This window comes from Pelodiscus sinensis, chromosome 1, assembly GCF_049634645.1.
Source record: "Pelodiscus sinensis isolate JC-2024 chromosome 1, ASM4963464v1, whole genome shotgun sequence".
Classification (NCBI taxonomy): domain Eukaryota; kingdom Metazoa; phylum Chordata; order Testudines; family Trionychidae; genus Pelodiscus; species Pelodiscus sinensis.
The window spans coordinates 147,656,760-147,670,190 of NC_134711.1; the positions used below are offsets into that span (position 1 = coordinate 147,656,760).

Sequence of the window (13,431 nt, forward strand, 5' to 3'; positions counted from 1 at the left end):
CGTTTGTTTGTGGCCTGCAGTGTGGCTTGGGTTTACACAGGGCTTAACACGCAGCCTGCAGGTGGGGTCCTTTGAACATGGCCTCCACTGGGAACACGCTCCACAATGGTGAATCAATATAATGGTCTTCTGTTGATATATGTTTTAGTAGTTAAATTCCTGGACTGTCATTGCTCATTAAAAGTGCCGTCATATGGGTGGAAATCGGGTAAATATTGCATGTTATTAATATCAGCAGAACTGACTTAAATGGGGCCTGCATGTTGGGTAGTCTTGCCTTAATCTTTGCATTCGTGCCTGTCAGTGTGAAAGAAGCTATTTGCATACATATGAAACCACACTTAAGTTGCGGCTCTCAGCATGTGCTGTGAGAACCATTTTGGCCCCTGGGGCTTCCAAAGTTGAGTAGCCCTGAGCCAGGACATAATAAGTGGACTTAAAACAATGAAAAGAGTGTGGAGTGAGGACAGTCACAGGTTACAGCTGTAAAATCCACGAGGTTACTCAATCTAGTCCAGTACACACCTTGGTAGTTCAGTTACATTTCTTTTCATTTTGAATAAGAAAGATTTTGATATAAAGATCCTGACATTCCACTTATCCCCTTACAACTCCTGGCCAGTGCTACTACCTTCACATTCTTCCCTCAGTTACACCTGTGCCAATCACTGCCATTAGTGAGCTATATCTGATTAGTCCTGTCACTGGAACGGAGTTAACAATTCTGATGCTGATGTAGTAGGTAGAAGAGACTCCAGCTCATTGTCCAAAACCCGGTCTTGGCAAAAAGAAATAAACGTGCAAACCCTTATTACTTCAGGTCAGAGCTTTGAGTCTCAATGCACACAGTGAGACAGAAAGGAACAATTTTAGGTAAACACATTCAAAGCAGAATCTTATCTTTAAAAGCAAATTTAATCCCCCTTTAGGGGCAGAATCTGTTGAGTTTCAACAAAAAAACAACAAGGAGTTTGGTGGCACTTTCCTCTCTATATTAACATGTCTCATCAAGATTAAGAATGTAATTTTTCCAGCATAAAGCTTTACAGGAAATTAAAGGAGAAAATATATTACCTACTATGTTCCTGGTATTGAGAAATCTCTGCATAAAATGGGAATTGGTGAAAAGCATTTCAAACATCTTGTCCGCGCTGATATGGAAAACTCTATCAATAAAAAGTCTCCCATGCAGGTCGTTCTCAGAGACAGTCTCCTTGGCTGATAAGGAAATGGAGAAGAACAGGTTAAGGAACTGGATGGCCCTGTCATCTGCCTACGGTAAAAAAGTTTGATCCCTTAATATGTGGTTACTGGTTCAATCAGGAACCACATATGAATCCACACTTCTGTTCCAATCCTACAACCTAATAGCATGATATTCACCATTACAAAACAGCCCAGAGCTGGTCTTCCAAACAGTCCTGTCCTCTCTCCTTTCACCAGTACTTTGCCAGATAACAAGGCTAGGTTGGTGACAATCAGCCTCTTTCAATAGCATCATTTACTCCTTCAGTAACATGGTCCCTGTCAAGTTAAAAATCTTAATGAAATGTGTTTTACCTACCATGTATCTCTGAAAGGAGGCGATGTAAGGATGTATGCTTCCACCCTGTAATCCTGGGGAGGACACAGGAACCTGCCCTACCCTTGTCCCCCATTAACAAAGAGCTGTGAGGGAATGCTTTCTTCTCCCACATTCACTCCAGCTGTCTCGAGGGAGCCCCAATGCTGTTCCACGGCAGAGTTTCATTCTGAAGCTGCTGCGCTACTTGCTTTTGCCTTCACCCTTCACTACCAAGATTAAGCAGTAGAGGTTTCAGTTTCAGCTGTGATAACTAGGGAGGATTATTCCTTTTAAGGGAGGCTGGTAGCCTTGGAAGCTCAATCTATTCTCTACCTCCCCTCCCCCAAGAATGCTTTCAGTCACCTAGTATTCTAGTCCCGTAACTGTCCAATTCAAAGCTTCCAGGTGTGATATGCAGACAAGTGACCCCTCCCGCCTGCAATCACCTTTATGGTACCATCAGTTTTGCACTTCCGGGATGCTGAATTCAAAGCTGAGTGCCCTACTTACATTTCAAACAGGAGACTAAAATAAGGTTCACATAAACTCTCCCTGGGTTATATTTGGATTACAAAATATGCTTCTCCTTTTGTAATTGGACCAGAAGAGGACGACTGGGTTTACAGAGAGATGCCTGTTTAGCCAACCAATTCTGTAACTGATTACTTATTGTGATAAGAATTATACTGCATTAAAATATATTGCCAGGAGCCCGGACTTCAGGGAGTGTTTGCAGCCTAACACAATAACATTTACTGGCAGCCCTGGGTAGAATTTCAGGTAAATGCCATGCCAGTCAGAGTTTGAACGAGCTTTACGTTTATCATATTAGCTCTGACAGCTTTAATATCTCACCCTATCCTGCTTCTGGGCTTTTGTATTGCCTATTTACCATCCTTAGAAAGAGAGAGCAAGTGTATACATTTTGGTGTAAATATCCCTTTTGAACACTGCATGCCAGCTAATCTACATGGAGTCAGATACTTTCTTTAATTAACATCTGCCAGAAAAAAAAATGCTATTTAAAATTTGTTGGTGCATAACATCTGATATTATATGCTAGTTAGGAATCCTCATCCTCAAGTGGTTGATATTATCCTTAAGTAATCACGGCTAACAAACATTTTACATTGCCTGTGTCCCTGTAATATGTCTAGCTAGTTAAAAAAAAAAGGGTAAGACATAGTTTTAGGTATTGGTCCTGCTCCCAGACCTCTGCCAAATCTATTGGGCTTATACAATCACTAACAGACTTACCTGGCATTGCTTGGATCCTCCAGGGTAGGGCCTTGGGGACGTGTGGGAGGGAGGGGCCTGTTCTTTACACCTCCCTGCCCAGGCCACCCCTCCAGCCCACCTAGGGCCTGTTTCTCCCCCAAGCTCCCTTCCTAGCCTGCTCGGGGCCTGTGGGGGGCTACTTAACGGTGTGCTGGCAGGCAACATGGCAGAGCCCCAGCCCTGCTGGCCCCTCCCTTGGTGGTACAGCTACCCCCAAGCATACACTTTGTAGAATAGCTCTCCACTGCGGGCTCGTTGCCTCCAGCAGCCACTGTGAGGTTCGTGTCCCTCCTTTCTCTGACCCCTCCCTTTCCACGTACTGGAAAACAGTCCCATTCCCCACACTTCCCGTTTTCCTAGCACGACCAAACAGTGACCTTGCTTTAAGTTAGGATAACAGCAAGTTACATACCATATTTGGTGGCCCTCGTTCTTACTGTTTGGAGTAAGGAGTTCTTGAACAATCAGACTCACAGATGCACTCTAAAATATATAGATATGTAGAAGTGTTTCCCCCTCCTCCTCCTGCCCCACTGCTGTGGGAATAGACCCACACAACCCCTAGAAGATTTATTGGCTGTATAAGGAAATGTCACACTGATGAACACACAAAGTGCAGTCAAAAGCACAAAGTAAACAGCTGTAAAAATGGAGAGTAATATTTTTACCTCCAGTTTCTCAGCGTTCTTTGAAACACTTGGTGTTAAGTTATGCTACTTTGTGGGAAAATTGTCATTATTATTTGAGATTGATAGAATCAGAGGCAACCAGTGATGGGGACAGAGCAAGGACACTGGCCAAGTGCCCCCCACCCCACAGCCCAGGGAAGGACTAAGACAATGCTCTTCTGCCCACCCATCCCTACCCCTGCTCTGCCCACCTTGCTGAGGCAGTCTATGGGACTAGTGGGGCCCTGTGGCCAACACCAGAAGCAAAAGTCTGTGCTACCGCTCTCTCCCTTCTCTTCCCTCCACTCTGCATTCCTGGGCAGTGATGGGGAAAGTTCAGCAATGTGGCTCCGAATGTGCAGTTCCAGGGGAGGGGCGAAATCGCCCCAACACATCCTGGCAAGAAGCGGTGTGATGTGGCCAGAGAGAAGCACAATCTGGAGCCTCCTTGCTGCTTGTCTCCTCTCCTCACTAGTCCCCCTGCGAGTCCACGGCTCCCTGCATTCACTGATAGTGGCAGGGAAAGCCCAGAAAGGCAGTCCTTGCACTGCTCTCCAGCTCCACTGCTCCCTGCTGGGGAGTGTGGAGCTGGACCCTCCCCGGGGTGGCGTGAGCTAGAGCCACTTTGCTGCGTCTTCCTTGTGGCTGCTGGTAAGTGTAAGGGCATGGACTCCTGCAGCTGGTGCCGGCCCAACGAGTCCCCCTGCTGGCCGGCCCCTCTCGCCTTGGGATGCACATGGCTCCTCAGGCACCCCCACTTGTCATCCCTGGAGAGAATACGAAGCAGCAGTCACTTTCTGTGTCAGCATTCAAAGCACTCTCCCGTTGAAACGCTGCCCCTTTTTTGGCCTCAGCTTTGTATTTGGGTACTGCTTATATGGATTTGATGCCTGTGCAAATGAGGTACTGTTAGAACTGGTGAGTCACAAAGATCCTGTGCAAACATCCTCCAGGTAGCTTTGCCCATATTCCTCAATATTCACATGTAAAAGTGCCTGCTCTTCCAGTCCTGGGCATCTTGTCTGCAGGATCACGTGCTGATGATTTGTCATAGACACATGTCCATGCTGCGGACACCAAACTCATTTTACTTATGTCCTCCTGTAACAGGCTTTGAGAGAAAGTATCTACAAGTGACAGGCTAGTTTGATAACGTAATGGATTGGGGATGTAAGCAACCAATCGATTAGTCGACTATCCGATAAACAAAAGCTTATCAGATAGTCAACACAGTCAACTAGTCACTTCTCCCCGCTTGCTGTCTCTATCACAAAGAGGCGGCGGGGGAGAGGGGGGAGAAGAGGAAAGGGTATTTCCCCCAACTCCATGGGATGGGGCAGGGGCATAGCAGCAGCACTTCCTCTCTGAAATGTACAAAAGCCCAGCAGGGGCTCTTGTGCATTTCAAAGACTGAAACGCTGCATGGAGCCTGGGGCCAATGGGGAGTCCCCCACTGACCCTGGGCTCCATGCGGCACTCGCTGGGTCTCTTGTACATTTCAAAGTTGGAACCTGCATGGAGCCTGGGGCCAATGGGGAGTCCTCCGCTGGCCCCAGGCTACATGCGGGCACTTCCGCTTTGAATGTACAAGAGCCTCAGCAGGGCTCTTGTACATTTCAAAGATTCAAACACCAGGTGGAACCCAGGGTCCATGCTGGGGCTCTTGTACATTTCAAAGGCGGAATGCACGGTAGTCCTTATTAATTAATCAAATAGTCGATGGAAGTCCCATCGACTATTCGATTAGTTAATCAATATTTAAAATCCCTATAATGGATCATTCTAGCCCAGTGATGGGCAACTTGCAACTCCTGGACCGCATGTGGCCCATCGGGGATCTATGCATGGCCTGCAAGTAGGGATGTAAATTAGCGATTAAACAGTTAGCTGGTTAAACAGACAAAGTGTGGTGTGCCAGGGGCATGGCGGGCCTGAGGCTGCCCCTGCAGCACAGCCAGCCAGGATCCTGCTTGCCAATGTCTGGGGCACAGCGCTAGGGCTGCCAGCATGGCCGTGCAGCTGGGCTCTGGTCCTGCCTACTCCCACCCGGAGCCATTGTAGCCCTACCTGCTGCCCTGCCCAGATTTCCACCACCCAGCTGGTAACCCAGTTACCTATCCGGTAAACCTAAGGTTTACTGGGTAACTGGTTAATGGAGTAACCATTTACATCCCTACCCACGAAACATTTTGTTTACTGTTGCTCATGTGCAAGTTTGCCAAATTCTGCTGGTGTCCATCCACATGGAGATTTTTTTCCTACTGGTATTACTAAAACGACACACATACAAAGCAAGGGTACGTGAAATCAAGTGCATTCTGATTGCTCACAACACTGACTGCAAGAGCTGTGTGCTCCCTCTGCATCCAATCAAAGTGCTGCTACGACTCAAGCAGCACAACCCACACATTCTAGGTGTGCAAGCGCAGTTGGCAAAACTGTTCTCTCTCGGGAGACTGTCTTGGTTACGCCAATCTTGCAGCTCACTGAGATGATGGAGGGCCACTCACGCGTCCCACTCACTAGCCTAAGTTGTAAGGCAATTGTATTAAGTGGAATTTCATAATTCTTTTGGCCTGACCAGATGACATAAAAAAGAGCAATGGTCTGTCCAAAACGTAAAAGAGTGAATCCACCGCCTCAAATGTCCTGGCTCAACTTGGAGAAAGCATTCCCAATTCTAAGTGCCCTGCACTTTATGTGGTCATTCACACCAGTGCAAAGTGAATATAAAATGCTACTATTTGGACTTGGTAGCATTTGCACCACTTTGTACCAATGTAAATGACAGTAGACAATGCTGGACAATGCAGAAATCAGACCCATTACATTAGTCTTTCCTATAGGTTTGCTGCACAAAATTAAATTTAAAAAAAAGGGGGAACCCCTCAACCCTCATCTGCAAATTAGACAATTGGAAAGATACACAGGTAATGAAAATCTTAATTGCTTACCTTTGAAACAATGCCTCAGCTCAAATCCCATTAAATCCTAGTAACAGCACAACCCTCCGCCCCCTTCAAAATAATACATGCCAAACAAATGAACTCTAAAGAAACCAAACTGACAAGAACGGGGCATATCAAAGAAATTATAAATTGTTTTTAACTCCAGTGGAAAAATATATCAGCCACATTGTATACCCAGAGACCTGGCAACCAGAAACAGCTGGAGAAAAGATAAGGAACCAGATTCGCACTCCACTGGAAACATATCACCCACATTGTGCACACAGAACAGAGTCCTTGACAAGCAGAAAGTGGAATCAAAATCATGAAACCTTTTCACAGACAGGAATGGGGCAGAATGAATGAGCACAATCATGTAGACTAGACAAGCCATATTTTAGGACTGCAGTTCTATTAGTTATGGTTGGGCTGATAATTCGCATGATGGATTTCACCTAAAAAATTTATATTAATATACATTTTTCTAGGTGATTTCAGAGTTGCCATGGAAAGGAAAGCCTTATCTTTTAAACTAATAAAAGCTTCTTTTTAAAAAAATTAGATAAACTCAGATAGTTTTAAAAAATTTAAAAGCTATAAGCATTTGGCATTTGTAAACTAAACATATAACATGCTTTTATTACCATTGTGAAAAACATATTGAGATGCATAGTTCCTATTCCTCAAGTGTACTGTTTGGATGGAAATGTGTGTACCCAAACAAATGGAACTGCACTTATTTCAGTCATTCCACATTTCAAACGTGTGATCCCACCTATCTGTGACAAAAATCAAACATTCAGTGAACTTATTTGGTTCTCACATCAGACATTCAAGCAAACACTTGCGTACAGTAAAAATTTTTCTCACACTCCAACTGTCGCTTTTCAAAATGGAAATTAAAGGTGAAAAATACAATTAATGTGTGTGTCTTAAGATTTTAAACAGAATTTAAGACACTTATAGTTGTTCCTCTGTTGTACATAGTTAAGTAACTGATAAGGCAGACTAGTCTATTTTCTGTGTACCATCTTATAGTTTTATTATGCTGCCCATCTTGGTAGTATGTGGGTGCCTTCCTTATGAAATTGCTAGCAAAAAGTGAAGTCCCTTTAGTCATGCAGTCTCTGGCATGTCTTCCTTTTTGAGGTAAACACCATTTGGGATTGGGGGTTTCATTTTTAATTCAGTAGATTTTATTACTTTCTTTTTTGAGCTTGGTCAGGGGTTTTGTTGGTTACAAGGGGATGCCAATGGTGGGCATCTGCCGAATCTGAACCCAGGACGATGGTACCACAGGTTGAAGCCCATATCCCTGGGCCACCAGACATCTGTGCACTTGTCATGACCATGAGGGATGGGCAGCAGCCTGGGGACAAAAGAGTTAACTTTAACTAGGCAGGTATCTGCTCAGCCAATAGAAATGCAGATAGGGATTTCAAACTGGGACAAAGGAATTTTTTTGGTTTTTCCCTCCTTTGTCTCTGAGCAGTTGTTCTCCAGCTACTGAGGGGGACAGACACTATGTCTCCCTCCAAGGAAAGACTCTTCACTATCTGTAAGTAGGGTAAAGTTTACATAAATCCGTTAGGTTTTACTGTTTTATGGTTTGGGAATGAGAATCTGATGTCTGTGCATTTAAAAATGGGTTTTTCTCTCCTTTGTAACTAAGTTTTGGCCCATGGTGGAACTCACCATGAGTATATTAAGTGGTGACTTTTCCATCTAGTCACTACGCTTGTAACAGGAATATTGTGGTGATAATAAAAGTTCTTTCTCTTTTCTTTTTATTAACCTGGTATTGGTTAATTTGTGTGTCTTGGTTTTACTTTAGAGGAGAGATTTCTCAAATGATCTCTCCCCTGGTTTCCTTATCATTACTTGGGTGGTGGCAGCAGATTTTTATCCTCAAAATCTAGGTTTTTAAGATTTTGGGAGGAAGTTTTATACCAAGGCCTGAAAAGATAAGGTTTTGGGGTACTTTTGCGGGCTCCCACTTCTGCATTTATTGTGCCAGAGTGGGGAATCAGCCTTGACAGCACTATTAAAGCCTTGTCAGCTCTAGAGAAAGATAGGGGGGAAAATTCCACTGGTGCAAACACTGGGTGAAGCTGAACAAGTGAAAGCAACAAATGGGCCCCTAGTGTAGGCAAAACTCTGGCACTCTCTGGTTTAACTGATTTAGTAATAACACATAAAATCCAGAAGTTGCTGGAGGACAGACATGTGGTCATTCCTCACTCCCCCGGCTAGAACTGCATTTCCCAAAGTGCAAAGCACAATTCGTGCAGAACAGGTGGGCACGACAAACTAGCCGGAAGGTATAGATGATGTCTAAATGGTAGGCCTAAAATGTCACATGGAGAAGTTGAAAGGCAGTTGCAATTTCTTTCTGAGGAAAGCTCAGCTTTCAAAGATTAGGAAACACTGTGCTAGAAGATAGCAGACTGGGAAACAGAGGAAAAATTCCAAGCATGAATAGAATAAACCTTAATCACTTTCCAGGTTATGTAGCAGGACAAGAAAGTCCTGCTCTGAAGAATAAACAAAGAGCTTGCCCTAGAAAAGCTGGAGGACAAGAAGCATGAATAGGAGGTAGTTTTCTTCTTCAAAAAAAGGCCTTGAATCTACTTGAGTGTCAGATTTTATTTGCTTAACATTACAAATAAAATAGTCTCAACTTACTTTTTAAAGTTACTGTTAAGATAAGGCTGATCTTTGTTTTTACTATTTTAATGTTAGGAACATTATCTGCCCAGCTGGGTGATTAGGATTAATAGTCAATTGCTCACATTATAAGTGTCTTCAAATTGGGAAGAAACTACCCAGAGATTATAAAAAGCTAGAGCTCTAGAACAAAGAGGAAAACCGCAGAAGGACTCAAAAATGATAGAGCCTGTAACTTTCCATTGCTATAGGAAATATATCTGTGATGGACGAATGCAATGAAACAATGTATATAGCAGTGTTTCTCGACCAGTGGTATGTGCCCTTAGGGGTACTCAAGAGAAGTCTGGGGAGTGCATCAACACAACTGAAATTTGGAGAAAACTGAATTTTTGTTTTAAGTTTTACAGCACTTTATTATTTTTGTACTTTTTACACCCAAAAACGTCATCCCCTGCCTGGCTACGATTCAGTTGTTTAAACAAATGTGTTGCAATGATAGAAAAATATGCTGTGCGTCTGAAAACTGTAGGTACTGGGGGTACTCATAATTTTTTTTTAAAGGGGGTACTTAATTAAAAAAAAAAGTTGAGAAACACTGGTATATACCACACAACTAGGGATGTAAGCGACTAGATGACTATCCGATAAGCAAATGCTTATCTGATAGTTGAGTAGTGACTCAACTAGTTGCTTCCCCTCCCACTTGCTGCCTATCAGAGAGGAGCAGGTGCAGGGAGTAGGAGCCAGCACCGGTTCCCCCCAACACCATCTCTGCAGGGGGCAGAGGAGGCAGAGGCACAGTGGGGAAATGGCTCACACAGGTTCCCACTGCGGGTGTGTCTGTTTTTCAAATGTACAATTGCTCTGTACTCAATGTACTCAAGCAGCCCCTGCTCACCCTGTGCTCTCTGCAGCATACTGCCTGCCTCTTTTCCGCCTCCTCCCTCCCCTGCCCACTGCCTCTATCAGAAGTAAGGGGGAGGATAGGGGATGCAGGGAACTGGGCCCCCCTCACAGACAGGGGCTGTTGCTACCAAGCAGCCCCTGTTAATGGCAGCCAGGGATATTGGCTGCACATGTTCTTTTGGGGAGTTTAACATTAACCTATTACAGGCAGTCCCCGGGTTACGTACAAAATAGGGACTGTAGGTTTGTTCTTAAGTTGAATTTGTATGTAAGTCGGAACTGGTACATATTGTAGGGGAAACTCTAGCCAAACATTTCTCCAGAGCTCAGTTTTATTCTCCCACACCTCACTTCCCTCAGTCCTTTATTCTCAAGCTGAGGTGTCTGCTGAGAAAAGCCGGTCCGCATCTCCCTGGTCTGCTGGGGGGGCGCTAGCTTCGCGTCTCCCTGATCTGCTGGGGGGAAGCAGCTAGTGCGGGGTTGCCTCACCCCGTTTGTAAGTAGGGATCCGATGTAAGTCGGATCCATGTAACCCGGGGACTGCCTGTATTCTAAAACAGAAAGCCAAGTCACAAACATTTTGTAAAGTTTCTTTCCTCTCTTTTTCGCATTTCTCTTTCAACTATGCATTATGTGTTTCAAAGATGAAAAGCCGAGGAAACATGGTCTAACAGTAAAAATAATGAACAAGTTCTTACATGTATTGTATGATGTTGGACAAATCTCTCCCTGCTCTCTGACTCAGTTTCTCCAGAAATTCTCCCCACCCCGCCCAGTACAATTGGGATATTTTCTAGAATTAGATGGAAAAGAGGCATTGTTCTCTGTGAAAATAAGAGAGAAAAATCCCTTACTGTTTTCCAACTGGGAAAAGCTGGAAAAGTAAAAAATGGAGAAATTCCCACAATTTTAAAACTCTGAACTCTCAAAATTGTGTGGTTCTTTCCCCCAAAAAAGTGTCATTTCAAAAGCAGTTTGGAAAAAGAATTTCTGTAAAAAGATCTAGCTTCAGAAAACTTTATTTTCTGATGCAGCCTCGTTTTGTCACACGTTTGGACAGCCCTGATATGTCCGTCGTCTCCAAGGGGCTTGCAGACTACTTTGAGATGCAGACAACAGTTCGTATTATGGCTCTCAGCTGGATTCTAAAGGAGCAGCTCACCTACCTTCTTCATCACTATTGGAGGCACTGCTCTTCTCCAGGACATTCTCATTCTCGATCTGATCCAGGGACTGTGCTGGGAGCCTGCTTCTCTGCATCTTAACTGGCTTCTTTTCTGAAGGCAACAGAGGGCTCTTCTTGTCCGGTTTCTCATTTTGGGAGTCCTCCTGCTCAGAGCCCTTTGGGAACAGCAAATGGTATAATTCACTGCAATAACCTTCGTAAACACTTCATACACAACCTTAGTACTCAAAAATTACAACTGACACGTGTAAACAAGATAGCTGTCCAAATTCTGCCCCTAGATTCTGAAACACCTTCTCCGGATCCAGCCTCTCTCTTCAGTTGATATGATTCCACTGCAGATTCTGCCAATTGGAAGCTTTCAGCTGAAATCAGTTCCTCGCCACTGAACAGGGAGTGAAATGACAGGGCACCACTGGAGGCACTCCTACTGACTGACTCATCTATTGAACTCGGACACTTGTGGGGCCAGACTATTATAAATCTTTAGGCAGGCAAATGTTCACCTAATGAAATTCAATAAACACAAATGCAAAGTACTACACTTAGAAAGGAGGGGAATCAAATACACATCTATAGGGTGGGGAATAACTGGCTAAGTAGTAGTACTGAAGAAAAGGATGTAGGGGTATTATTGACAGACTAATTAAATACAGGTTAACCTGATCCAGTTGCTTGATGGTCAATATATAAGATATGGGAGTTTATTATGCTCTAGTCAGCATTGGTGAAGCCTCAGTTGAGTACTGGGTCCAGTTCTGGGCTCCAGGCTTTAAGAAGATGTGGAGAAACTGGAGAGTTTCAAAAATGATGACAGATTTAGCAAACCTGACCTTTAAGATAAGGCTAAAAAACTGGGCATGTTCAGTCTTGAGAAAAGATGACTGGGTTCAGGCCCTGACAACAGTGGTCAACATTTGAGAGGACTATGATAAGTTGTTCTCTGTGTCCACTGAAGGTAGGACAAGAAGCAATGGGCTTAATCTGCAGCAGGGGAGACTTAGGTGAGACATTAGGAAAACTTTGGGTACGTCTAGACTACATGCCTCTGTCGCCAGCAGCATGTAGATTAGGCTACCAGGCATAGGAAAATGAAGCGGCGATTTAAATAATCGCCGCTTCATTTAAATTTACATGGCTGCCGCGCTGAGCCGACAAACAGCTGATCGGCTGTTTGTCGGCTCAGCGCGATAGTCTGGACATGCAGGTGTTGACATCAAAGGCATTTGTCGACCACCCAGGTATGCCTCTGGCGACAGAGGCATGTAGTCTAGATGTACCCTAGGACTGTAAGAGCAGGTTTATAGTAGGGAATTGAAAGCGTAACTGGTGTGCCAGGGCATTGCCCTGTATTGGCCCTTTAAGGGGCTGAGACCTGGAGTCAGGAGGAAGCCCAGCTTCGGCGGCTAACCAGGGCCCAGCTGGAGGTCATATAGAGCAGCTCCTGAGAGGAGGAGAAAGACCAGCCCAACCCAGCCCATCCTAGCCTGCCTGCCTGCTGGCAGTGAAGGAGGCTTCTGCCTAGCAAATCCAGGCTACCCGGCCTGAGGTCCTAGGGGCTGCAAGGAGGCAGTCATGGAGGGCGGGGCTCACATGGAGGCAGCCCTAAAAGGCCGAGCTGCAAGAAGGCAGCTGCGATAGGCTGGGGGAGTTTGAGCCAGGGAAGCCCCAGGCCATAAGCCCGCAAGACAGGGTTGCAGGAGGCAACTAGGCAGGCAGAGTGGGAGAAGAACTAGGGGTCCTAGGGAATAGGGAGGACCCTGTAGGAAGAGTGGAGGAAGAACGATGACCCCCCCACCCCCGGAAGGGAGCACAGACCAAGATCGGAGTGGTCACTGCCGGAGAGCAGTACCCTGAAGAGACACCACACCCAAAGGGGGTGCGTCGGAGCAGCCAGCTACTTCCCCAAAGCCACCCTGAGGGAAGAAGCCGTGCGGAAAGTGAGTTGAACCCGCTACACTGGGTACATGGTTAACTGATGACCAAGTCCTTGAAAGCAGTTGCAACCCCTCCCAGCTTGGTATCAGCTGCAAACTTAATAACCGTATTCTCTATGCCATCGTCTAAATCGTTGATGAAGATATTGAACAGAACTGGTCCCAGTGCTTTGCAGATTCCAAGAATGGGGAATGAAGCATGCATGCAGTTTTTGTCAAGAAGAACACCACCATGTGCCTTGATAAGTGAGCACCAATTTCTGGTGGCAGAGAA

At 45.1% G+C, this 13,431-nt stretch overlaps 1 protein-coding gene across 8 annotated transcripts in view; it reads right to left on the minus strand.

Moving 5' to 3' along the window:
* Window positions 1–13,431, minus strand: part of GRAMD1C (GRAM domain containing 1C) — a 92,099-nt gene that overhangs the window by 16,956 nt on the left and 61,712 nt on the right. For all 8 annotated transcript variants that reach the window (XM_014577702.3, XM_075906503.1, XM_075906497.1 and 5 more), the window contains 2 exons: window positions 11,201–11,375; window positions 1,075–1,218 (listed from right to left, as the gene is read on the minus strand). In XM_014577702.3, the coding sequence (XP_014433188.2) occupies window positions 1,075–1,218; window positions 11,201–11,375 (319 nt within the window). The remainder of the gene's footprint in view (window positions 1–1,074; window positions 1,219–11,200; window positions 11,376–13,431) is intronic.